Source organism: Anguilla rostrata, chromosome 9 (assembly GCF_018555375.3).
Source record: "Anguilla rostrata isolate EN2019 chromosome 9, ASM1855537v3, whole genome shotgun sequence".
Classification (NCBI taxonomy): Eukaryota; Metazoa; Chordata; class Actinopteri; order Anguilliformes; family Anguillidae; genus Anguilla; species Anguilla rostrata.
The window spans coordinates 9,081,304-9,109,219 of NC_057941.1; the positions used below are offsets into that span (position 1 = coordinate 9,081,304).

The window sequence follows — 27,916 nt, forward strand, 5'->3', positions numbered from 1 at the left end:
CAAGACACTTCTGGTGCGAATTCAGGTTTGCCTCGCCCAGGCACTGAGCCTTCTCAATGAGCCGCACTTAGCAGAGTTCTCTTCAGCTCAGTGTTGTGGTGGCAGTGTGGTCACACGGGACTGTCTGCAAAACAGGAAGTGTGATCTGTGAAACAAGCGAACCCTTCTCTAGCCTGCTGTATCAACAAAAGTGACAGATGTGCTTCCTCTGCTGATTAAAAAAGAAAACTAAGGCAAAACAGGGAAGCAATTCAAAAGGACAGAACAAAAACTACCTTCATTTGAGAGACACAAAGAGAGGTGGAATGGACACAGCACACCTGAACTTTGGGACTCACAGCACCCCTGAACTTTGGGTGTCATAGATCCCTTAATATGAAAATGTAACTGAGCCAGTCATTGTTTGTTTCTTATCCTGCTGATATCTCCATACCCAGGAATAGCAGTGCACCGATATTTTTTTAGTGGACTAAGACCCTACAGAAAGTCTGAAAGGGAAGTTAAGTTTCAGCTGGCGGAGTTTTCCAGGCCCCCAGACCTGCGTGTATCTGTCTACCCTGTGTGCTGACCTATGGCAGAGGGACGGACGAAGAGAAGTAAATTCAGCGGTTTAAAGGCTGCTAGTGGGATACAGTGGGCAGGGGCTGGTGCTGTGTTTCCTGCGGAAATGCAGGTGCTGGAATCCCCCTCTGAGGTGGTAGTCCACCTGTTATGCTCTCTCGTTCCAACTCAGTCCCTCGTCCACCACCCAAACGCGTGATTCAAACCAAAACCAAATGCTTAAAGCTAAATGAGATTGTCAGCGTGCCTGTAAGTTGTATGTACTTCCTTTTGTAATTTTGAATATGCTTTTTATCAGTTTTATTTTCTTAACTGTGAATACCTGGTACCAATAAGTTACGACCTGTGAAGATTACATTATTACTGAAAATCTATATCTTTATCTATATAAAAAGACATAAAAAGAATCAGTCATATTTTTAATGCGTTCAGTTGCGTATTCCTCCTAAAGTGGGAAAGTTATGATGACTGAATTAAATGAGCAAACAAATAGTTTATTCATGAGCAAAGTAGCAATGTATAAAAATATAATATATGTGATAATATATGTGACTGTAGATATTTAGTTTATAGGAAGTTACTGAAGCTGAGGATGCATCAAACGTCAAATGAGTTCTCCTCAGACAGTATATGAATTTCCGTTTATGAAATAATTTAATAATCATAATGTGACCAATCATCTCATAAACATAGGATTTCTCAGTATTTGTTTAAACACTGGAGGGCTGTCGATACACATGCCGCAATGTGGGGAGGGAATTTATTTTTAGTTGTAAAAGAAAACATAAACTGTGCAGGGATAAAGTTGTAATCCAGACATAGATTGTTCGGTTGTGTTTACTGTAGAATGTGTGTTTTCCTTATTACAGTATTTGGAGATAGTCCTTACAGCCATGTGCAGGTTGCGTGTTGCATTTTCCTCCCCTGTTTTTACTCTGTAGAAAGACAGTGGCCATAGTGCACATTCACCAACGCTGCTGGCTCCCCATTAAAAACAGCTAAAGCAGACAGAAGAAAGCTCATTCATTTAAGCAGAGTTCTCATCCACTGACTTATGGAATGTAGACATCAAAGATGGATGATTCTAACCTAGCCAATGTGTAATGCTCTGAAAACATTGCAGTGTGTTGCTAACATTGTGAACGTTGCGGCAACCACCCAGCAAACCTCTGATTGTGATGTCCATTAGCTGGGTCTGAAACCAAAAAGGGAACTGTATCGCACATGGATAAAGGGATGATGTAGCCAGTCTTAACTGTGGTGCTAATTACAGTTATTTCATTTTTTCCCTTTTTTCTTGTTTATTTATCTTGTCATCATCACACTTCCATACGTTCCGGGGTGTGGACAGTAACAGTGCTATGATTAACTGCAGGATAAGGGGTTATACCGCATGGCCATTATCTCGTTGAACAAACCGTCATAGCTTTGCTAGATGTATAATTTAGCCATTCCCAAATGGTTGCATCAAGGTGACAGGACTTGAACTTTGCATATAATTTCTATCAGGTACTCTGTGACTAAACATTGAGAGTTGTATTCCTGTGCACTCATCCCAGTAGATGAAGAGCTGCTTTTGTCTGGGTTAGGTTGTTCGCCCTGTTGCTTTTCTTTGTTTTCTGTGGATAATCATTTGACTGTTTGTGCATACATATATGTGTACTGAACAACTCTCAGCAATAAAGTATCTTGGCTATGTCTAAAAACATTGTGCTGCCTTTTGCTGTGTCTAGCTGACGTAATTTACATGGAAGCAAACCTCCCCACTGCAAAAATTCACCACAGCCCATAATGTTCATCTAGCTCAATGCTGCCATGTGTGTTTGAAACAACCTGTTCAAATAGTTTAAATGATCTCCAGCAGGGTAACCACTGCTGTAGGGTTAACATTTGTTGCTTGACAACTTTCGGGATTTTAAGTCAGATCTGGTGCTCTGCCTGGTTCTTTGGCTCCGGGCAGCTGTTTTGTTTTTTTCTTCTATTTTTCTATTTTGCCATTCTCTTAGAAGCTTTTCTGTTGTCTTTTCACAATTCTGCAATTACTTTTGGCATCTCGACTACCATATCCTACCGTGTAACTTTTGTAAGATTCAAGCTGTCTAATGTGAAAATGTTTGTGAAAATTGTACACATTTCACTTTATCGAGAGGGGCAAATGTCCTCTTGGTTCATCTGAGCATAGTGTTTTTCCTAATTTGGCTTGTTATGATTTTCTATAAATGTTTGTGGAGAACTAATGCAAGTCCTGGACTTACCGTTCTTGTTCCTCAGAATAAATGTGTAATTCTTGGTTTAGGCGTTGTTATGTTGCAAGTACTTTGTTAATACATTTTTGACAGTTTACTTGCAAACAATACCTTCCACGCACCCCACTGAATATTATCAGACATACTTCAAATAAAATTCTTGGTAGAGTTGCCAGATATCAAAACACAAAATTCAGCAAGAAATAAGAATTGGTAGGTTGTGGGCATGCATGCCCACTGAGGGTCCTTCTGGAAAAACACTTGTTGATTAAATGCTACATCGATTATCTCAGCTCTGTGATTATTTACTTCACCAGTTACATCTTTTGAAAGAACTTGTTTTCCATCACGTAATTCTTCTCGGAATACATAATCACACAAGTCAAACTCAGAACTGCATAAAGACAAATCATCTGGCAACCTCTCCTGCCTGAACCTTTATTTATTTCACTGTATTGAATTCAAACTTCAGTATATGCTTAAATGGATTTATGACTTGCTCAACAACCCAAACTGGATAGCTGCCAGAAAACAGCATGCTCCTGACACTCTCTTAAATATATACCTTTTCTTGGCCCTGAATTGTAACAAGCTGTTAACTTTTAAAATCAGGCACTTTTAATGTCTGTTGTGGTATGATTTACCACGGCAAGGCCACAATGTGTCAGAAATGGCCATGAATAAATGTCACATGCTCAAATCCAGGCATGTGCGGGGGGTGGGGCTGGGGGGGGGGGAATGTTGCCGTCATTCATTTTCACTCATTCAATTTTATTAAATATATTCTGTACATTAAGTGGGTGTCATAAAACTGGGCGTAGTTTTTCTAGGTTCGTTTTTCTTACTTTGAGCACCTGCCCCTCAAAAGGTCTCTGCACAGTCCTGCTCACATCCCATGACGGCTAATCAGTCCAATCAACTGAAGCTTTCAATTTTAATGCAAATTATTCCAACAGAAAGAGGTTATATAAATCATTAAATTATAGAGTGACTGGTGAAATCAGGTGGGCTCCTAACTGCTGAAAGTGTGGATACCTGGTCACTGAAACAAAGCCTTTTGTTAAAAATGAATACAAAGAAAAAGCAACGCAAATGGCAAGGAGCCAAGCCTTTATTGTGTTAATAAGTTTCATGGTGGGAAAGCAAATAATGCCACAACCTATATACCATATCTCTGAATTCTTTAATCTGGAACACCCCTGAAATGAACGTTGATGCCAGGCATGAAGATGAAAAAAGCAATCACACACCTAGAGCACCTATTCAGTTAGGACACCTTCGTATCATTCCACAAGCTAACAAGTTCTCTCATGGACAATTGGAATATCTGACGTACATGTCTACCTCTAGCCAAATAAAAGTATCCTTCAGCATAAAAACAGTCGCTCAATAATTCAATGCTTCATGTAAAACTTAATGACTGGCTACAAGAAACATTATATGACAGCCAAATATTTGAATGTACATTAATCTTTTCCTTCAGACATTTAGAGCAGGTAATCTACAATGGCTTGAAGATCACAGATCTACCTAAGACACATTAGTTTACCTGTAAGAAATTTGTATATATGCATTTGTCCATTATTGCATTACATCTTACATAGATATTTTCGCCTGGTAGTGAGATGAACTGGCAGGGTGGTCGTGATTAGAGCTGAGATCAGATAAAGCAAATTGGTGGGACAGATAGGGTCATAAGGGTATTTATATATCAAGATGTCTTGTTTTGATTACAGAACATGTAGTGTATACCACATTTGTTTGATTGAATATTGCAGTTTTTTGAAGCGGGGGTTAGTGTTGTGCTTCAATAAGGAGGAAAAAATAGGTTTCCTCAGTTTTTACATGTTAAATTTGTTCTGAAGCGTAAGTTAATTCATAAGAACATATTTTTCAGACCTTAATGGTTGCCTTTCTTAATACTTAAAGGTGTTAAACTGCTTCTTCTCTCAACCTAAGTGGAAGTTTCATTTGTCAAAGTTTATTCTTTACTGTACTTCATCCATAAGCTACAATAAATATATATGAAGGCATCATGCTTAGTTGCCTATTCTCTTTAACGTAGAGATGTTTGTCTGTTACTCCTCAGCCTGTCTCTCGCTCGTGGGATCTAATCCAGCGTGACATCTCACAATTCCATGGTTGCTTCCAATATTTATTTTATGAAGTGCAGTTAGGTTTTCCCAATGTCAAAACTGTGGGTACGTACATACTCAATTTCCATCATTTTTTCTAGCATTGGCTTTCTTCCATGTGAAATTTCTTTGATTTTGAGAAATTTTGATTGAAATATTCATTACCTTGAGGCTGCCCCTTTCAAAAACTCTAAGGGCAGGTCCCACCAGTCTTTTCAAACACATTGCACATAAATTCAGTGAATACCCCACTGGATCTTCTGACATGATTAAGATTCTGATATCCCATTTGTTAACCTGAAGGGGGGGGGGGGGGTGGCTCATAACTGCAATTGCAGTTCAAATGTGCATGCAAATGCACACAGTTGTCGCAAGACTGAGATAGCATGTTTGAAAGCTTATGTGATACATTATGAGCCGAGCTTCTTGACAGAATATCAGGATAAATGCGTTTTCCCATTGAGTCATTCGTGAGAGACCCAGCACATACCAGAGCGAGACAACACAACACAAGCACTACTCTGGAGTACGTCAACTGGAAAGTTTGACTAAACACCGCGGACACTAAAGCTCTTCATCTTTCAAGTCCTGACACCTATACAGAGTACAATGACAACAGTATCCTGAGTTCATGTCTTTATAAGGGTCTGGAGCTCTCTGCAAGATCTGCAATGGGTTTGGACAAAATGTGCCTCACACATAGCTCGCCGGCATAACAAGCCTTACTCAATAATGTTCTCTAAACATGCGCTTTGTGTGTGCGCACATCTGTGTGTGTGTGTGCGCGCGCGCTTGTAGATGTACAGTATGTGAGAAAGTAAGCTATGTGTTTGTTTTACTTTAAGTGGGTATTATGAAGTCAGAAACCTCTTAGTCACTTGACTTCCAGTGCCATCCACTGTTTATAACAATCATAGTAATCATACAATATTATTTTAAAATCTGTTTATGCCATGACATGTAGGCCTGCAGGAAACTCACCAGCTAAGAGAATGTCAGGCTATGCATTCACTTTTCCTAGTTAAACTCAGAGATGATATGATAATCGTGCATTTACCCTCTAGGAGTAACTGACTAAATGTAATTTTTAGGCTGCATGAACGCATAGGCAATCACGTAAACTGTTGATACTGTACATATTTGTTTTGTCAGCATGTTCAGTCCCCTGACTTTCCCCTCATTCAGCAAATCGGATAAAAAAAGGAAGCTTCTCTGCTCATATTGTCAAAACAACCTGCAATGGAATTAGCATTAAAATACAGTGGATAAGTGTGTTTTCCTAGTAGGCTAAATCGCGTGTCTATCGTCTCCTAGTAGCACAGTCTCCAAGGGCCGTTCAACACACGACAAAGGAGATACTCGGAAACTAAAGAGGAGGGAGGTGGGGACAGAGGTTGAGATAACATATCCCTATCACCGCGGACTGGATCGACGGATGTACGAGTGTATCTGAGGATATTTTTCTCCCTCACCAACTTCTTCAGTTCCTATATTCCTGCGTCTAAGGGCGGTCTTGCATGCCTTTTTTTTCCAAGTCGCCCCATTGTTTAGGCGTACTGAAAGGAATGGAGTGCCTGATGTAGCCTACGCTTCCATGTATCGAGGATGAATGAAATATGCGACGAATATGTTGGACTTTGAAACCATACAGTATCTGAAGGTCTAGATTTACAAATAGGTTTCGATGAGGCTTCAGAATAGGCTTTGCCAGTGAAGAAGTGGGAACCGTGTTTCCTGCCGCTGTGACAGACATGTTCTGACGGGAGTGGGACGCACAGCGGGATGAAGGCGGTGTTCAGGAGCAGAAGACGGCGGCTTTGCTGCTGTGGAATGGGAATGCTCGCTGTCCTCGCTCTCACACAACTGTTTCGCTTGACAGGTGAGGTGCTTATTAATGATAATCTGATAACAGGTTTTGCTAAAGCACTTAGCACTGTGCAAGTGCGAAGTGAGATACTGCTGTATGACATTTTGCAATCAGTTATTTTAGGGTTTATTATTGAGTGAGTACAATGAAAGCTTTACTCGCAAAATATTGTTGCATCATTTAATTCGCCAAGTAGAAGCAGCCATGCTTCCTTTACCGTTTGCTGCAAAATGCTAAGCATCATAATGCAATAATTCACCGTGCACGTAGCTGCAGACGAAGGTGGGTCCAAATGAAACATGATATTATAATGTAGCTATTTATCCTATCGTCGGCTAACGCTTGATGTATCTGTATCTCAGGGGGAAAAGCAGAGAGTTTCACTAATTCTTTTCACTTTTACTAAATAATAGAAAATTACACAACTTCTGGGGGAACAACCTTCGTACCTTCAAACCTAATTACAACCTGCATGAAAAGACCCGTTTAATTCCTGGTAGCCATCCCTTGTTGTATCCTGTACAGGTCTCATAGTGTACAATAAAAACAGCAAGTGCAACAGCACTACAATCGACAGCAGACAGCTACCTTAAAGCCAAGATAGATCAATCCTGTCCCAATAAAAGGTAGATCTCTAAGTGTAATGAAATAAACATCCATTGTTGTCAGCTGTTGTTGTGACACAAATAAGTGTGGACATGTTTTGGTCCAGCTGGTAAATTAAGCCTCATCTAAATGGGGTTACGCGAGATGCTGTATTGAAGCGTTGAGTCCTTACGACTGAATTTTAAGGAAGGCGGTGAGTGACTGGTGTTACGGTACCCACCCCCCACCTCCTCTTCAGCCGGCCTCCCGTCCCAGATCCCCATGCCAGTCACGCTGGGAGATTTGTCTCACACCATGACATAAAACCATTTCATGTTCTAGAAACTGTCCTTTTAATTTGTGATAGTTCAAGCCTAACAAGCAATGTTCTCTGTCTGACGAGACTACCATTATGGTGATGCATGGTTAGGTGCCACAGAAAGGTGTCACTTTTTAAAGACTGGGTCCAGTTGGTTGCACTGGGGAATCCACTGCTCCTCTGCTTTCCAGCAAGCAGCTTGAAGATTGGGTTGGTGGATGGGTATCATGCCCTGGGGCCTTCATTACAGGGAGTGGAATCTCACAGTGTCTCTGGCATGCTGCAACATGTTGGGCTTTGCACGATATTTCCATCAATATAATCCCCACTACCACATCTGAGTTTTAAATGCTCGAGCCCTTTATCGCGCCTGTTCATATTGCGTTTCTACAGTAGGTAGTAAACAGTAGTAATACCAACGTACAAACCTTCCAATATTAATTCATATACAGTAGTTTAAGTTTCATGCTGAGCCAAAGGTGGAAAGTCCGGAAAGTAAAAGTCCTCCCATGTGTTTCTTCCACCCATGAACTCAGCCAGCTGATTTCACTAATTAGTTCTACCTACTGGCTAAAGAATTGTGCCAATTAGCAAATACAGGCCACTGGAACAAAATAGGAGGAATTGTACTTTGTGAAACTGGATTATCCGCCTCTGGGCATAAAATTATTCTCTATAAAAGTAAAAAATGATCACGGGGTGTTTATGAGTGTGTTTATAAGTCAGAGGGGGAAAATTATTGATAAACCAGGCTGATATTCCTTACAAACAAATTGCTTCTGTAGTGTGGTGCTTGGTGTATTATCACATACAGCTTTCATTTCCTGTGTCAGTGTTCCCTTTTTTTGGTGTGGAGTCTCATAAAGCAGGGGTCTGGGGGCCAAATTCTGAGTTTAGGAGACCTCATTTTATCCATTTCTGTGAGTTGCGAGATATTAACTATCAATTTTCTTACAATGAAAGTCTACACAGCTCAATCTCTCGGTCAAAATGAAATGAAATTTGCTACTTTTTCTATAAATTTAAAGAAACAACGAATTACCAAAAACATTTAACTTTGGAGGAAATTCTCTCATCAGTTATCCCCTTCAGCTAATTATATCCAATATCAAATCAGAAATTACCATTGACCAAAATAATCTACCCGGCTGGGTAGCTAATGAACATTTGTTTGTTTAAGTTAGCAGGCTGGGAGATGTTACTTGCCTATTTAGCTTGCAATGCATTCAGAAATTTCACGTGATTACCCATTACAAGCTAACTTAATATCTCTAACATGAGGTAATGGGTACATTGAAGCAACAGTTATATAGACAATAAGTTAGTTAAAACATTTATTTAAACAAGAGAACTACTCTTTCAGAGAGTATTAAACCAGTTTACCTTTCTTCATAATTATTCTCGTCAGTCATCAATAATGTGCTGTCTGTCGTGATGGAGTGCTCACCTGCACACTCAAGATTTAATTTGTGTTTGAAAGATTTGAGAACAGAAAGCGCTTGACAAGGCAGGTCAAAGCGGAACACCAGTAGTGTCAAGTGAAAGTCTCAGTAAAAAACGCATATGCTATATTTTAATGTGAGGGTCAGGTGCATATTGAGTAGCAGTGCTCCTGATTGCTGAAGTGGGGGCGCTCCCCTATTGTTTAATGCTTGTGGAACAGCATAATTTTCATTGTATGTGAAAATTGGAGCAAAGGCCACAGAAGGTATTTGTAAGTATTGCTCAAGATCCTTCTGTTGCCCGAGACCAAAGGCAGTGCTTCCTGAAGCCCAGCAGGTTTTATTATTGGTTCTGTTGAATTAGACGCTGATTAAGAACCTTAACAGTGAAACAACAGATAATCAGCTTACGCCCTCACACGCATTATGTTGTGCGACAAAGAGGAAAATGCCAGAGTGGAAGTGAGACATGAGCATTAGTCTACTAGTATGAGAATGAGTTTCAGCTTTTTCAGTAGTGCCGTGTTGAGTAAAAGGGGGTGTGTTTTAATGTGGTGCGTGGGTGTAAAAAGAGTCTGTGCATAATACAGCCACAGAAATATCCCATAGTGCAACCCCCTCCCCTTGAGAACTCAGTATCTGCACAGCTCCTCTCTCATCTGTTTATCGTCGTCTTCACATTGCTGTTACAGATGTATTTTTGCCACTTTTAGGAGCATCCATATTGATTCCTTGTCTTTGGCATTAGTCATATACATTTAGAGGAATTTCATACAGGGAAACTCCTCCCTAACTGCATCTTAAACTACTGCAGCCCAATGTGGCTATACAGTACATTAATCTTTTTTTGTGGAAAATCTAGGAAACCTTTGCCTCCCACCCACAGCTCTCAGCTATTGTATTTGGATGTGGCCTGACGGCGTACTTTTAGCCGAGTCAGAGGTTGAAAGATTTTATGCTTTCTCTTTCTGCCTTCATGATATATTTTCCCGATTGACTTTAAATCTGTTCTTTCCATCTAACTTGCTTTTAACTTCAGTTCATTTTTTGTCCCATCTGGTCATTCATTTTTCATTATTTATTATCCTTACATTATCCTTTTAATTGCATTATTTCCTTTACTTTCTCTTTTTCTCGAGTCTTCATCATCGTAGTCGCCCTTCCCTCTCCGGGATAATATCTTATGTTCGTTGTGTTCAGCTGTGATGAAATGTGACAATACTGTCACATGCAGTGTGTAAAATGGTGTTTTATTATGCAGTTCCATCCATATCCATGCCTAATACATGCCCATTTTAAGAGCTGCAGTCATCTAAATATATCAAATGGATTTTTGTTTGGTTACGTGGAAAAACAACATGCTCACATCTTGGCCGATATCCCACTTCTTGGAACTTTTCATGGTGTTGTTTATGAGTCTGTTATTACTACAGCAAACAGCACAGATTTTTTGTGAGGGGAATATAGTTCCACCATCTCTCATTTATATTCATCTAAGCATTTTTATCTCTTAACTAGATTCTCAGCCGAGAGGAAGACTGATTGATGAACTGATATCGATGTCTGAGATAACAGCAGTGGAGAAGTTGGGCAGCCTGCCCCTGCATTCAGAGGCTCCAGATGAACCCGCTGTGCACCTCAGACATTGGTCTCGGTGTGTGGCAGCAGGCAGAACAGCAGCTGTTTGAGGGAACACCGAATGATTTGCAATAGGCACACACTGGCATTGCCTTATATAGAATAGCGCTGTAGAACCCCAACAATATAATGCCATGATTCACCGAGGAGAATGTAAGATAAGGTGACTGTGCATCAGTTGTGAAATGCAGTGACTAATTGTGATGCAGAATGAGTGCCTTTTATGTGCCTAGGAAGGGCCACCAAAGCAGGACTCTTTTGTGGAATTACAGTGTTCACCTCATTTTATCACCCTGTGAAATGATGACCTCAATGTAAGATTGAGACATAAAATAAAGCAGGCTTTGGGAAGAGCTGCTTTTCATTTATGTATACAACTGGTATCTAAATGGCATCTAAAATTTTAACTGGAAATTGAACAGTAGAATGAAGTGTTATAGAAAGTAATACGCTGCACTTCAAAATGAATATATGAATATTCACACGCACACTTTTAGCTTAAATAAAGGCTATGATATGGAATTCTGCTGCATAATGATGTATTTCAAATGTGTAACTGTGGTCATAAACACTGAAGGGTCAGTTGTCACACCTCTCTTCCCTCCCCACACAGAGACAGATCCCCTCAAGGATCCACCTTCCACCTGGGTCTCACGCAGACTGATGCAAGAGAGAGGAGAGAACCAGACTTACAAACCACCCCATGCACGTAAGCAGCACCTACCACAAACCTCAAAGGATGAACTACCGAAATGTCTCCTAACCATTAACCATTGGATGCCTTGCAGAGCAACCTGTATTTATTTCATAAATGTTCATGTCTATATATTTATGCAGGCATTTTTACATGTATGTGGCATTTGGCCAAAACTGTTATCCAAATGTAATAGTCTCCAAACATTTGAAATAATATGGAAGTAGAGGACACCACAGCGCATCAGCTATTATACATAGAAAAACAGCATTAAACAAAATCAGTGATCTAGAGCACTCCACAGTACTGGAAAACATCTTATATCTGGTTTCTGAATCCCTGTATCCCTAACAGGAAATAACAGCATGTGTAGTGAAGGACATGGGAATGTGTGTGTGTGGGTTGTGTGTATTTATGTACAATGTAAACAACATATATGTAAAACAATATATGTAAACTTATAGAACAGATAGTGGAAATATCATTGAAATCCTACTCTTCATTCAATTTGAGCAGCTACAATTAACTGTCACCTTTTTTGAACAAGAAAGAATACTCTTAGTTGTATGTTTAATTTCTTATACATTTGGATTCCTTTTTCCTTTTATAAAAGGAAACACTTAATAGTATTACAGTGGCACTATGCAACAATAATAATTATTCATAAATAGTGCAAATTATTACCCGTATCCTGATTTTAGGGTGAGATGTTCCTTTCATCCTAGCTTCTGGGAATCTGTTCAAAAGGGTGGACTGCTGTCTCTCTCTCTCTCTCTCTCTCTCTCACACACACACACACACACACACACACTAATTCCATCTCTCTATTCCTTTAAAGGGCTCAGGCAGCCATGTCTAGCCACAATCAAGTACCCTTTGAGGCCCACATTGCTTAGCAACTGAATGCTTCATTTCAAACTTGGAGAAATCTATATTTTCAGTCACTGGGGACTGTGCAGAGAAGGAAAAAAAATCAGGTCTTACAGGAGTATCAATAATTATGTCACAAACATTTTAAAGGATATTTATTTGCTTTAGCAAAGAAGACGGCCTGTCCATTGAGTTAATTTTCCACAGAGATTATTTTAGTATTTTGAGGAGAGTAGTGAGAACGAAAGTCTGGCAAATTGTCAAAGAATATTTCCCTTGGTTTGTCAAGGGAGCAATTCATTACAGTTGCCATAAAGGCCTTTACACAGTATGTCAGTTAAAATAAGATGGAAGGGTGTGAATAAAATATGTTTGCACTCCCACAACCAGTACGGTATTATCAATTTACTAATATAGTTGTTGGTGATTGTCACATGAATATACTGTGTGACAAATTAGCACAATTGTCCTTCTGTGCATCTGTCTTGTTCCCAAATGTATTGCTTTCTGAGTTCAAAAAGAAGGTTTTAACCATTGCTTGTCAGGAGATTTGACTGTACCGAAGAGTGTGACTCAACTCTCAGTTTCTGTAATGTGTACAGAAGCAGACAGCCTCGTGTTTGTAATGTAGGAAGGGGATTCTTTTTTTATTGTTGCAATGACCAAACAGAAAAAATCCATGGAATTCAACTAACCATAAAGGTTACTGCTAACTGCTATAGTTAGCAGATAAAGCAAAATAACATTTGATTGTTACAAGCAAAGGGCTTTAGTTTTGTATTTGTCTATTCTGAACATGTGATTTGGGGAACTGCTTCTCTGGTCCCCGGGGGAGGGAGGAATGGGTAGATATGTGGAGTTCAATGGTGTCCTTTTTTGTTGCACACCCCTTTTCATTAGCCGTTGCCCTGGAGAGTCAATTCCAAAGTTCAGAGTGAAATCCTCTGGTGGGGGCTGTGTTATCTTCCACATTATTGCTTTATTACAAAAACTTGTACAACGCTGTTACATGCCGACAATTTCTCAGTCCTGCCTTCAGCTTTCTTAGGGTGGGTTTACAACAGATAGCCCATACAGCCTGAGGAGGGACGAGAGGGAGCTATGTTTTCGTAATAATCCAAACAGTCCCAAGGAGCTATTGCCTCATGATCATTGTTTTTTCTGGATACTGCCAGCTTTCTACACCAGTTGTTGACCAGTCGTTAATATTATGTGAGGAAACAGTGTAGGGGACAGATTGAGTTTTTATGTTTTAATGTGACGTGACTGTTTATTACCAATGCTGCGACTTGCCTAATGGAAATTAGCACTGTGCATTGAGATAACTGTTGCCATTTGTACAGAACTTACTGTGTACCTTTGGTTTATTAAAGAACAATTATTTAATAAAGTTTGAGTATTGTCAGAAAACACTCAAACACGAGAAGTCTGAAAGTGAAGATAGATACCTGTTTTAGTGTGTACCACAGGTAAAATAAAAAATACGTAAATTCCCCCCAAAGAACATTCCAAAGAACACACAACTATTAACTAACAGATAACTTCATCAGGGCACTGTATTGAGAAGCACAGGATGTTGCAGTACTGTAATAGGCTCTTTATTGTAGGGAAAAAGACATGATAAAGCCAGTCCCACCAGATTAGATTAACAAGGCTGGGTCTGTGAGGACAGCCACCAGTGGCCAAGTCTTTTGTTAGTAGCATTTGAGTCATCACAGCTTATACTGCTGATGTTGAGTATCAGGTAATGTGGTCTCAGAGACACAGTGCTTGGGTTATGTCATCTGGCTTTCTCAATTGGGGCTTGGCCAGTTTAATGAGCAGTTCTGAACTCCAGAGTAAACCATCATAGAATAGTAAATAGTAATGCCAGTGCAAGATCTTGGCTGACCGTTATTGTGAATTCCAAGGAAAACATACACATTATTAGAAAACTCCTCAACACATGCATGCATTTTTCACATATTTCACATATTAAGTCCATGGAGAGGACTCGCCTCATTTCTCAGTATCTTGGTATTTGCCATTGGCTCCCTGCTGTTGCCCGTCAACAAACTAGTTGCCAACCCCTGTGGAGGAGGTCTCCATGGCAACAGCTATGGCAGAGGTAACTTTTCATAAGCTAACCTCGCTCCTGTTCCTCAGTGTTGTTTTATGCTGTTTAGGGGTAGGCACCGCATTGGTTTGGACAGTGCTGAGTTGTGCTGGGAAACCCTAGGATGCGTATATGGAGCTCAGAATTCTCACTTTTGTTCTGTGAGGTGTCCCTGAGCTTGACTGTGGTAGCTCTGATAACTGATAGCGATTTGTAGGACTGTTTAACAGCCCTCCTCAAAAAAGGCACGTAGCTAATTTTTCGTCTGCTGTATGTTTGTCAATTATGGAGAGCAGATCAAGTGTGATACAGAACAGCCGTTGGCTCCCGATGAAAAAGCAGCACTTTGTATTGACCTGCTATTATGCTGTAAAGGCTCGCGGCCGACTCTCTGCTCTACAAATGCACAGGGGAGCACGGCGTGCTGGGTGACCGTTAATGGGGAGAAGTGCACGCTCACTGGGAAGTAATGCAGTGGGCGTGGCTTATCCAGCCGTTGCAGTGCTGTGACAGCCAGCTGCTGTCGCGCGGTTTTTGGTTTTAGCTGGATGTTCCGCCCCAGAGCCCATTGTTTGTCCTCTCCTCCCCCCAGCGATCGAGGAGTTCCCGGAGGACATCTTCACCAAGGAGCAACGGAAGCACGGGGCGGTGCTGCTGCATGTGCTCTGTGTGAGAGTCCCCAGTCTTACTTCTCCGGTCTCGGTGTATAATTAGTGCGTCCACGTTACCGCCTGTCTCAGGCGCGGTCTCCCGGCCCCTCACAGCCACACGCTTTCAAGCCGTGTCACACACGTGTGCTGTTGTACGCGTTTCATTCCGTAAATACGCATCACAGCCCTGTCGATTATCCACAGTGCAGGGGCCTCGTTTATGAAATGGTCTTTTGATCAAACTGTGTCTTCAATAGTAGCTTATGCAGAAAACCATGACAAAGTAGCCACTGATAAATTTCTTGTTGGCACTGAGATCTCTACGTGCAGCTTATACTAGATGTGAGTTAATTACCTGCTGGTTATGTGGAGGTACTGCATGAAGTGGGCTGTGTTCACGCTTTAAGAGTAATATTTAATTTATAAACAAGTTCAGGGATGCAAAGTGCAAAAACAAATGCTTAAATGCAACCTTGTTTTGAGGAAAATGCCTGTTATTTACTGCATTTACTAGACCGAGTAATTGTAAAGCACGTTCAGATGGGTGAAAATTGAAGTTCATTTGAGATTTATATATCACAGGTGCGAAGACGCAGCTACTTTAAACCAACTTGGAAAATTATTTTATTATTATGTCTAAATTTAAATCCAAGAACATTTTTATAAATGAGGCCCCAGGTATATAAGTTCAGCATCCTTCCTCATCATCTCGTAACCTTATGATCAATCAGTTTTAATTTGACCATTTTTCATTTATTCAGTTACAGACCAAAGTAGTGTTGTTTATTTCAAATGTACTTTCTTCCCTCTTTCACACTTCCCCCAAAATCTCAACAGGCCATCTACATGTTCTACGGTCTTGCTATAGTCTGCGATGATTACTTTGTCCCTTCCCTGGAGAAGATATCAGAGGTGAGAATGACATTTTAAGATTTAGATTTCTTTCTTTCTTAAACTGCAATGTGGGCTTTGTGAGCCTTTCCCCTAGAAGCTTATCAGGGTTTGGTTAATTCCACTTCAATTAAGTCTATTCAGGACTTAATTGCATAATGTTCGAGTAGGACTTTTCAATGAATGAGAATGAAGATTTACATGTTTTCTCTTTCTCTCTCTTTCTCTCTCTCTCTCTCTCTCTCTCTCTGTCTCTCTGGTTTTCCTGCATAGAACCTGCACCTCAGTGAGGACGTGGCAGGGGCAACCTTCATGGCAGCTGGAAGCTCTGCCCCTGAGCTCTTCACTTCTCTGATTGGTCAGTGTGCCACTGTCCTCAACTTGTTCACATTTACGAGTATGAACATGCATTGACATGTACACATTTAATAGCACTTCATCTAAATGCAGAAATGAGACAGTAACACAGGGTTTATGTATATAATTTAAGTACTGCAAAATAGGGCATGCATATGTGGGAGGTAATGGCATTAACTTACCTGTCTCTCTGTGTTCAGCCGTGTTCATCACTCAGGGAGATGTGGGCGTGGGCACCATCGTGGGCTCTGCAGTCTTCAACATCCTGGTCATCATCGGGGTGTGTGGAATCTTTGCAAGACAGGTATTCTGCCTCCCCTCTTTTGGGCTGTGTTCATGACGACCATGAGTGTAAGTTTCAAATGTAGATTTACGTTTGACGTCACATTAAGTGGCAAATGCATTTATATAGTTATGCTATCTCTCTCGTTATGAAGCTGCTATGAATCTGTGACGAAAGACTGCCTAACTGCCGTACACATTAATATAAAGCTTACCCAAGGCCAGAGCGCAGTGTATTTTAAAACATGAAAAGTCTTTGTCACACACCCTGGAAGCAACACTGTGCAATGAGCTTGTGCGGTGTTTAAACTGCAATGAAAAGAAATGTAATTGTATGTGATTTTCTTGCTATTGAAATTCCTTACTTACACTTCAAGTGCAGTGCACAAACCCCCGACATCCATTACCCTGCATTACAGTCTTTGCTTGTCAGCAGTGTGACTCCCCTCTGCCTCTGTAGACTATCTCTTTGACCTGGTGGCCTCTTTTCCGGGATTCTCTCTTCTACATCTTCTCTGTGCTTGCCTTAATCGTGGTGAGTGTGAAGATTACATTTGATCATGCCTGTCCATGAGCACATTTTATTCCACTGCTATTGGTATCTTGATTAGTAATGTAACAAATACTAAAAAAAACCATGCAGTATTGTAAAGGTTATTAAAATATAGATAGCAATTTTGTTCATAAATATTAGTAAACATAAGGTAGTAGTATGTATGTATATATTTTATATGGTAACCAATAATATAACTGTAATACTCAGAATTAAACATGTTCAAAAGTATTCACGGTATGAAATATCAATAATGTAGAGGGCAAAACATATATAATAACAGATTGTTTGCAATGGAGCATGTGTCACAGTGAAAAAGGGCAGTGCATTATACATTGAAATTGACCTTGAGTGTCATTATTTGAGTAGCTGGATTGTTGTTATATTGTGAAAACTTGTTGATTTAAAATTATGTATTGTAATAATAAAATATAATTTATGATAAATATACTGTACTTTGTACAGTGAAAACATGTTTCTGCATGTGCTTTTTCAATGAAAGGCCTTTAGTTGGCATTGCTTCTTCTGTTTTTTATTCAATTAAATACTGTGCCATTCTTTTTTGCTTAGCACCAAATTATGTGCAATCTGAACGCTCGACTGCAGATGATTCCCTAGACGCGTGTTTTAGAGTAACTAAAGATGTCGTAGATTTCAACTAATTACAGGCTTTAACTAAAGCCCAGTCAAAAGATGTAAGGCCCAAATAATCAGAATTTCTTTTGTAATTGTAGAGAATATATCCAGACAAAGTCAAAGTATAACGAAGATAATGATCATGCAATAATAATAATAGAACTGTTTAAATCTCCTCAATGTCTTTTTTTAGTTATCTTTCTTGCGTGCTTTCATCTGAGACAGAGAAGGAAGTAATATTATTTTTTGTTTGCTTCTATAGGTCATCTATGATGAAAGAGTTGTCTGGTGAGTGCTGTTCCAAATGACTGCATGAAATTTGGTCACCATTACTAACATCTGTTATCAAAGCAGAAAAAGTATAGGCAAGAAATAGCAAGAGCCTGTTCCTGTTGTCTACAAAGAGCTGGGCTGATTCTCTTTGCACCCGCCTGGCACACTTTGTGATTTCCAGTCTTAAAATTGAAATCCAGAAAATGTAATTTTTCTTGACATTTTTCCATATGTGAGCTACAGGTGTCATAGAACTCTGGCAGGTGCATGTGAATTACATAAAATATCAGTCTCATTCTAATTGCAGTTTATTCCACTGCAGGTGGGAGTCTGTTTTTCTGGTTACCATGTACGGAGTGTACATCCTCATAATGAAGTGAGTGTCTCACAGCTGCTGGTATGAGGGAGCCACACACTTCCCCAGGTGTCCCAGTCATCCTACTCAACAGCCATTATTCACCTTGAGCAGATCATTATGTCATGGGGTTTACTGTATATGTGCTGTTCACGGACTGCGCTTACTACACTGAACCTGACATGCGTAGCAGGAATCCAGGAATCTTGTGCTCTTCTGTATTGTGGTACCACAATACTCTGCTGATGTCATGCACTGCTGGTCTGACCAGATCTGGGTCAAATACACATTTTAAATACTCTTTTAAAAAATCTTTAGATGCTTGTAAAATTTGAAACACTCCCCAGATCCTTTGGAATTAAGCACAATATCTCAGTGGTCACATTACGCGGGATTCTGCGTCTCTTACACAGAAAAAAGAGCCAAACAAGGTATTTTATTAAGATTACAACGACCCAGACTTGAACCGCAACAAAATAATTGCTCCTGTTTCTTTGAGCCAATTGTCTTTCGGTGTCTGTCATTTGAGTTGTTTATTGATCATAATATTTACACAGCCGGTGGTAGCATTTGTGAGATTCAAAGAGAAAGCGCTTGAATTGAATGAGAAGTGGAAACGAGATGTCACGCTCTAATTAGCGCTCTCAACATGAGTAAAGTAGAACAGAAATCTCTCCTAGGGTTTTAAAAAATTATTAGCCTGGGTGGAAAAATTTGTTTTTTTTGATTACAGCAAACGGAAAAACATTATTTGTAGCTTGTTTCATCTAATTCCCACTAATTCTGCTGTTTCATTCCTCCTCTGTTACAAGTATTATAATAAATTTATGAATGACATAATCATACATTTATTAGGTTATTATTGTGAGTTGACATATTATGGCAAATATGATTCGTTATTTTTAATTGCATTAAACGTGTGAAACACTGATTTTGAAACTTCCTGCCTCTTTATCAACATACAAAGGAATAAAATATTTCTCGCATATAAAATGGAAGTGGACACTTGTGTGTTTGGGACATCCCAGGTTTAACCTCCCGATCTGGAAGTTTGTGGAGCGCCACTGTGGGCATCCTGAGCAGTGCTGTGTCAGAACCAGCCGCCTCCCAGACAGAGAGCTGGCAGAGGGGGGGGAGAACTGTGACACTTCGGATGTCCTCCTCAGGAAGGGTCTGTATTACAGTGTCATCACCACTGTTTTATGTCCAGATGTCCACATATTGTGATGTGGTTTTATGTCTGTATGCAGGCTGACTGTTGTCTCTCTGTGTTGATGCTTATATATCTGTTGCCCTGTGTGTACTCACCCTATTGTGCTGTATTGTTGCATTGCTAAATTTGGTGCAATACATGATTGTAACATGTTAAACATTACAACTGGCATAATGACATAAAGAAAAATAAAGTTCTGTCTTGTGACAGTGCTCTCTGTCCGTTTTGTCTGTTTGACTCTCTGTGTAACTGCTAATTGATGATGCATGGCGCCCCCTGTAGGTCAGTGTGGTGGGCAGGAGTCTCCTGTGATGATGGTGGATGAGCTCATGAGCCTCCACCCTCACCAGCTGTCCTTCTCTGAGGCTGGTCTGCGGATCATGATCACTCCCCACTTCTCCCCTCGAACCCGCCTCACCATGGCCGGCCGCATGCTAATCAATGAGGTACTGGATTCTGTGAGAGAGGTGGAGAGGAGGTTGCCAGACTGGACTTTTTGTTTTTTTGTTTTTTGTTACAAAATATTACGGTGAAAGATGTACAATGAGCTCCATAATGTGTGGAACAAATTGAACAGATATACAGAGCCGAAAATGTCTTTGTCCCAAACAATATGGAGGTCACTGTGTATTATATTTAAATGCAATGTAATATATTCTGTTTTTTATGCTTGCACAATGTGTTCAGTAATGCAGTGTTGTCTGCTGTGTTGGTTTTGCTATGATGGTTCCTTGGGCTGTTCCTCAAGCTGAAGTCTCTCTCCTGCTCTCGCTTTCACTTTCTCACTGAATTTATTTTAAAAGTATGTTCAAAGGATGTTTTAGCATGTATACTGTGGGTACAGTGTTAAAAGTGAAAAGAGCTCTGAATCGCCTCCCCTCTCTCTCTCTCTCTCTCTCTCTCTCTCTCTCTCCCCCTTTCTCTCTCTCTCTCTCTCTCTCCCCACCTCTCTCTCTCTCTCTCTCTCTCTCTCTCCTCGCTCCTCAGAGACAGCGGCTCATCCGCAGCCCCGGGGGAAGCAGTGACAGTGACGGGGGGGCGGGGGAGTCCCCGGTGAAACCCAGCGGATCCGGGTTTAGGGTGGACGACTCCCTGGTTATAGAGAATGGATGCAGCCCTGAGAATGAGATGCTGTCACTGGAGGAGGCGGGGAGGGGGGAGGCCGATGAGACTGAGGGGGCAAAGGGGGAATCAAATGTGGAGAGTGCCTGTCCTAAGGAAGAGGAAGATGATGATGAAGACATATTCAGGCCCCTGAAAATGCCAAGTGAGCATGGAACACTGAATGCAGTGGTGCGGGTGTCTGGGTTCTCCTGTTAGGGCAGTGGCAACCAAACTTGTTCCCGGAGATCTACCATTCTTTAGGTTTTCATTTCAACCCAAATTTGGCATACTTGATTCTGCTAATTAGCAGCTCAATTAAATCTATAGCTATTGAATGATGCATGCTTTCTTAGGGTGGGAGTGAAAACCAACAGGAAGATTGGTAACCAGCCTGGCTCCTGGAGATCTATGTGTTAGGGTATCTGCAATCTGCAAACTGCAGAATGAAGCTGTAATTCTCTGGCAGTTTTTCATTCTGCCCACCCTGGCAGCTTCTTAAATAACATATTCATGTTTTACATTTATTGATGTTTACCATCAACTTATCTAATAACCTATGAGCATCCGGAATAGTGGTTAAAAACCTTGGAACCAACAAAGAGTAATGTATTAAGCATTTATAGCTATACTTCATATGTGTTTTTGTGGTTTGTCTGTATGATAGCAGGTATTAGTGTCTGCTAACTAGTGTAGAATAGTGTGCGTGGCACCCATGTGTCTTGTTTAGTATCACCCTGCCAAGAGTGCTGTGCTGTGTAATTTTAAAGATACCTAGATACTTTACTGTATACGTTTCTCTTGTGTTGTACAGTATGTAAACGTTTTCTGTGATTTCAAAGTCTGACATTTTCATAGCTCAGGAAAAAAATATTGTTATGCCTTACGAAAACAAGACATTATTCCACATACTCTGTCAGCCAGTCTACCTCATCCAGAGTCTTCATCCTTTACGCATTTGGCTTCACCTGAAATCTGCTCATCTGAAGCTCCCCTTGATACCGCAGCCTGAGTGTCTCTAGGATGAAGCTGAAGGATGAGTTCAGCTTCATCCTTCTCCAATTCCACCTCATCCATACCATTCCCGTAGCTCGACCCAGAACGACATCATTCTATGCTTTTTCATTCATTTGGACCGTGTGTGCTGGTGTTTTCTCTACCAGCCAGCCAATATGCACAGGCTTTCCAATGGTACCAACCTGAGTCGAAGGTAGTCACTGGGGTTTGCTGTTAAATGAGATCAAATCAGTTTTATTTCTGTTGCGCTTATTGCAGAGAACCCTCACAAAGACGCCTTACAGAGTAACAGGACAATTGGGGGAAAAAATCAGGCCCGAACTGCCTAAAAGCAAGCAGTGAGGTAAAAACTCACCAGTGGGAATAAAAAAATGGTGGTGAGAAAATACTCCCCGATGGGAAGAAATCTCAGGAGGAACCCAGCTATGGAGGGGAGCCTATCCTCTGTTGGCCCGGCCTGGTGTAGAGGTAGAGGTGAAGTAGAGGTAGAATGGAACTAACAGGAATGTAATAAGGGATCCATCACAGAAATAAGCTAAGGGGTTGAGCAGGTTACAGTTGAGGTATTACTAGCAGGTAAAGTGCAAAAGTAAAAATGAAGAGCTGTGTAATATGCTGTTGAGAGGGGCAGAGTGATACATCTGGGCCTCCAGGTTGCTTAACAGCACATTTCCATGACATCACTTACTAAATATAACTTTCTGCCCCAGGAAAGAAGAAGAATGGAATGGAGGAGCAATGTGTCTTTTGACATGTACCCTATCAGCTGGCATATGGTGCTATATTTGAAAGTGCTGTGTGTGACAGTATACATGCTGTCCCTCAAACACTGTGCCGTTTGTGTACCAGGGGGCGGCTGCACTCGGGTGAGGTGGCTGGTGTCCTGGCCGCTGTCCTTACTGCTGTACTGCACTGTGCCCAACTGTGTGCTGCCGCGTTGGCACCGCTGGTTCATGGTCACGTTCGTGGCCTCCACACTGTGGACCGCCTTCTTCTCCTACCTCATGGTGTGGATGGTAAGAGAGTCCAATGGCTGGTGAGCTGACTCTGTACAGGAGATGCAGATTTCTTTGTGTGAGATTTTCTGTTCTTTCTAGCACTTACAGTATTACTCTCACAAAGAGAATTCAGAATGTGTGGCTCTACAGTTCAACTTGACACTTGGCTAATCACAAATTATACAATTTTTAAGATTCAGGGGGATTTTTATTTATTTGTTATGTTTATTGTGATATGTTTTCTGCATCGCTGTAGTCATACCAGGCCACTCCACTTATACCGTTTTCATGCTAATGTGACAACTCAGAAGTGCAAATATTTTCATGTTTTCTGAAGGGCATTGGGGATAACCACCTGAAACCAGTTGTTTAATAGAGTGAAAGGTTAATATTAGCTCATTGTCGCTCCAGAGACGAAGGAGTTCTGAAACAGATTCATTATCAGGCTATTTGTGATGTTGTGGGTGTTGTAACTTTCTCATCCTGAGTAGTGGTTCAAAAAAACTTTGGACCAACAAAGACCATTTCTGCAGCTACTTTCAAAAGTTCTTTAACAAATAAACTGCCGATGGCACTGAAAGTGCCTGTGTTAGAATTAATGTTAGCTTGTCTGTAGCGTATTAGAGAATATAAATGTTAGGAGCAGTATGTAGATGAAGGAAGGATTTCTCATTCATTAATGCTTCCCTCTGTTCCCACCAGGTCACCATAGTCAGTGACACTCTTGACATCCCCGCCTACATCATGGGCATCACCTTCCTGGCAGCGGGCACCAGTGTCCCTGACTGCATGGCCAGTCTCATCGTTGCCCGGCAAGGTGCCTGAGGTCTTTCTCTCTCTATCACTGGCTTACTCTCCTTCTTTTCCCTTTCATTTTTTAAAACAAATTGCGATTCCCTAATTTTTATTTAAATTCTCATTTTTAATGCCATGTCATATTTGCTTGTCCATTCAATTGTTGTAATGGCCGTTTAGTAGACAAATAGACATCTATCAACCAAAGCATGTACTGCTAATCCGTGCTTGTTTTACCGTGTAGTTAGATGAGCTAACCTCTAGTTGCAAGACTACACTTTATGCAAAGCTGATCCAGGCAGGCTGCTGATGCCTATTTAACAAGAGGAACCTCTGTTTGTTTATCCAAACCACAGTTGTCGGTGGTATAGTCAGGGTTTGAATCCATACAGTAGCATGTCTACCCCATCAAACGCTACAGATTCAGCTGGACACAGCACATCCTTTCTCTTACGTGAACTCTGTCTTTGTCCTTCATTGATTAACCTGTCTATGTCTCTTTTTCTCTGTGTTTCCTCCTGTCATCCTTCATCTCTCCCCGCTCAGGAATGGGGGACATGGCTGTGTCCAACACCATCGGCAGCAATATCTTTGACATCCTTCTGGGGCTGGGCTTCCCCTGGACTCTGCGCACTCTAGTGGTCAACTTCAACTCAACAGTGGGTTCTCTCTCTCTCTCTCTCTCTCTCTCTGCACATTCTGTTTATCCAACCAAAATTACATGCTTTGCTGTATAGTTAATGTGAATCTATATCTAATTTCTTTGATGTTATGTATGCGGTCTTGGTTTACTGGTGTCTGCCTCTTGCAGGTCTGCATCAACAACAAAGGGTTGGTGTATTCCGTCATCCTGCTGCTTGCTTCTGTCTTTCTCACAGTAAGTACTGTCGTTCCCAGATAGCAAGTGCCGCATCATGACTGTAAATGAAAACTGTTTAAAAGCAAAGAATAATTTCATAAAATACTTTTGGTTTACACATGGAATTCACAAGACATGAATTCCATGTGTCCAAAAACAAAAACAGCACATTATTTAATTCTGTCACAGACCAATCACAGACTAAATGCATTTATTCCCAGATGGGTTGGTTGGAGGAATGTATTTAGGAATGCTTTTCAGAGCATTACCATAATTTGTCTTTAAATTAGGTATTCAGCACATATTTTTTAAAAGAAAAATAAAATGTTCAAAACACGCTTTGGAGTAGATACCAAAGTTATTAATAGTAGGATAAGTACTGGATTATTGAAATCTCTCTCTTTCTCTCCATCGCTCTCTATCTGTGTCTCTTTCTGTCTCTCAGGTGTTGAGTGTACATCTGAACCACTGGAAGTTAGACAAGCGCTTGGGCTTTAGCTTGATATTTCTCTATACCATTTTCCTTCTCTGCTCTATACTGTTCGGATTGTAAAGTATCCAGCGCAGAAGACAGTTCTACATTTTCTGCTTGTTATCGTCTTTGTTGGGAAACCATTAAGACAGTTTTACCATGCATGTACACAGACACAAAATGGTGTACCACTCCATTCTGGTGGAAAAGGAAGCTGTAAATGTTTTGTTATTTTCTCTCAATATTGTGTCGTCCTGCTGATTTTAGATTATTTTTTAATTCAATAACAAGATACTGTTTAAACATTTAATAATCAATTTATTTCTGAACCCTCATTATCTGTCTGATCTCTTCAAGGGTGGGGAAAATTAGGAGTAATATGGCAATGGTCCGGCCATATCTACAGAAGCACAGAATAAGTATGTTGTGCAGTAGGAGTTCTGGGAAAATAAATATATCAGCAGGCAGGTACGCTAACGTACTTTGAAGGCATTTAGCACAAATCATTTTAACCAGCTTCCCAGTTGCAGTGACACTTTAATCTTTAACACTGACCGGTTTCCCAGCTCTTTTGTAAAGGATTGGTCATGGTAAAGGCACGTATGAAGCTGAAGATGAAGATCATGCAAGAGCTGATATGTTCTGGTGCCGACATGAAAGCCAAATCCAGCTGATGTGGTTTATCGATCATTTCTGCTTCATCAGTGCTCCATAGTTCCCTTTTGGCACTGATCGTGAAAGTACAAAACACTGAAACTTTTAATTATATTCAGAGTAGTGTTGTTGCTATTTAATGTGTTTCTAAAGTGAATGAATGCTGCCCACTTTTGATGACTGGTGTACAGGTTTTAATATTATTCACCACCTTTAGATACGATTATAGTTTTGAGACAAAGATGAGATCTCATGGTATAATTATAGGTGTGTATTAATATTATCATTATTTAGGAAGTCAACAAAGCCTCACCAAATTTTCGCTAAAGTTTTGCACAATGTTTTACAGACTTTTATAAAATTAAAGATCGGAGTGAGAGTAGACTTATTTGTGTTTTTTATTTTATTTTATAATAACCAAAATGTGTGGATTATCTCCCTAATTTTTTTTTAACCATTTTTGCATGTTTTTGCTACAGGGGTATAGTAAAACTACACATAGGTATGCTGCCCTTGCCACCCATGCCATCACACAATAAATAAACTCATTTTTATTTAAACCGGAGTGAAGTTAGAATGCACTGAGTCACTTGTTAAGCCACTATTTAAGTAGCACAGTGAGCTACAACAGCATGTTCACATTCTAAGTATGACTGAAAAAGGACAGGACAGAACCGGGCTGATTTTCTTTTTTTTTTTTTCATTAGAAGCCAAATAATAACCTAAGCATTTTATTCCGCTGTGGTTCCAGCTTAGCTCTGGTGTTTGTTTTAATCATGCTGGACATTTATTGTATTGTAATAATATAAAGGAAGTTATGGCAGAGGAAATAAAGGATTTTTTGTGTTACTACTGTTGGAGAAGTAGAGTAATAGAGTCCCTGTTTTAAAGCCAGACTTTTCAGTTTGTCATCTGTTTCTGTGGCTGAGCTTAAAGCTTCCGTCCTTTCACGACTGATGCCACGCTGTTGGACACTGAGATGAGTGGGGGTGTTGGAATGTGTGTGTGTAAGTGTCTCGGTTTCTGTTTCATTTTTGTTCAGCTTCTGAACTGACCTAAGGACTTATCTTTCCTGCATCCTGGCATACACGTGACATTTTCTTGTCTTTGTAATATTCTGACTTTTTTTTTTCCAGTGTCATGTTCCGTTCATGATTTGTATTTTCTCTGGGGTAGGGTATCCCAGAAATGTGTAAACCAAAGTGAGTATCTGAAGGACATGGCTGGTGTTTGCAATAGGTGGCCAAATTAATCCCCAAGATAACAACTCAAGATATAACAAGTTATCAACAAGCTCTTTTTTCCTCCTCAGATATGAAAAAGCTACTTTAGTGTTTTCCAGGAACAATAGTCATTGGCACTTTTAAATCAGGACCCTGTCTACTTTCATATGCCTTGTGTGTCCCAATTGTGAGATGGCCGCTCTAGTACAGTGCTTTTTGCTTTCCGTACTGATTGCAGTTCTGTGCAAGAGCACAGCGCTGAAAGAAGCCCTTCTCAAGTAATCAGTCAGATTAACTGAGTGATCAAATGTTTATGCACCTGCTGCAGTTTGGAATGAATTTGAAATATCAAGTGTCTGTCCTAATACATGATTAGTAGGGATGAGTGATGGAGCCTCTGTGACTTGAAAAAAGACATGACTGCGTGATTATAAGCAAGGCTGGGTTTGTGAAGTGTGCTAGAACACAGAAGTACAGAAACATATAATTATATAATGTTGTGTTCTTAAAGGACAGTATTAAGCAAGGGATTGCTTCAGTAAACATACAGTGGTATAAAAGGATAGCATGAAAACCTGGAATTCACTAATGATAAGGGTGTCTACATAAACTTCTGATTGTGTGAAACCAAAAAAAAAAAATGATCCACCAAGATTTGTTTTTGAGTTTTTTTTTTTGTGTGTTTTTCTGGTCTTATTATTTTTATTTAGTTATATGTTTTTCTTCTGGCTGAAGTTCACAAAAAATGATGGCTGTACAAAAATACTCAAGCTCTGGAAAAATGGTAAAGGTATGGCATTTTATAAAAGGTGTCACTGTCAGCCATGCTGTCAGCCGAACATCTGTCCATTGTTTTGCTATAGAGAAGAGAACAGACAAATTGAAAAATGCACCCTGGATTCTTACAGAAGGAAGCAGCATTGATAGTGATGACAAAACTAATAAACCTGAATGAGTTAATGAATTATTTGACGGCTTGTTCGCAAGGAATATTTTTGAGCTTTGGCTGCATTAACCCCTTTGAATATAACATGGTTGTTTTTTACCCTTTTATGTGATGTTTGCATTCATTTACAGAAGTTTTACTGTATGTTGTTGAGTGCAATAAAGTCTGTGCAATAACTTGGAATAGTCA

The 27,916-nt window shown here is 40.3% G+C and overlaps 2 protein-coding genes across 4 annotated transcripts in view; both read left to right on the forward strand.

Annotated features, from left to right (window-relative positions):
* Nucleotides 1-2,267, forward strand: part of LOC135262848 (signal-induced proliferation-associated 1-like protein 1) — a 34,833-nt gene extending 32,566 nt beyond the window's left edge. For all 3 annotated transcript variants that reach the window (XM_064350158.1, XM_064350156.1, XM_064350159.1), the window contains one exon: nt 1-2,267. This exon is cut by the window's left edge and continues 24 nt beyond it. In XM_064350158.1, coding sequence (XP_064206228.1) covers nt 1-60 — 60 coding nt within the window. In that variant the 3' untranslated portion in view covers nt 61-2,267.
* A 3,688-nt stretch (nt 2,268-5,955) lies between these two features.
* Nucleotides 5,956-27,916, forward strand: LOC135262851 (sodium/potassium/calcium exchanger 3-like). Its single transcript, XM_064350162.1, has 17 exons — nt 5,956-6,821; nt 11,407-11,502; nt 15,045-15,121; nt 15,940-16,014; nt 16,267-16,351; nt 16,551-16,654; nt 17,093-17,167; nt 18,084-18,109; nt 18,417-18,470; nt 19,478-19,620; nt 19,945-20,108; nt 20,650-20,929; nt 22,630-22,796; nt 23,481-23,595; nt 24,120-24,232; nt 24,385-24,450; nt 24,878-27,916. The coding sequence occupies exons 1-17, from the start codon at nt 6,725-6,727 to the stop codon at nt 24,983-24,985; spliced, it is 1,845 nt and encodes a 614-aa protein (XP_064206232.1). The 5' UTR covers nt 5,956-6,724; the 3' UTR covers nt 24,986-27,916.

Coding starts and splice junctions, on each gene's coding strand:
- LOC135262851 (XM_064350162.1), top strand. CDS start 6,725: ATGAAGGCGGTGTTCAGGAGCAGAAGACGGCGGCTTTGCTGCTGTGGA. Junction 11,503..15,044: donor TTACAAACCACCCCATGCAC/GTAAGCAGCACC, acceptor TCCTCCCCCCAG/CGATCGAGGAGTTCCCGGAG. Junction 16,015..16,266: donor CCCTGGAGAAGATATCAGAG/GTGAGAATGACA, acceptor TTTCCTGCATAG/AACCTGCACCTCAGTGAGGA.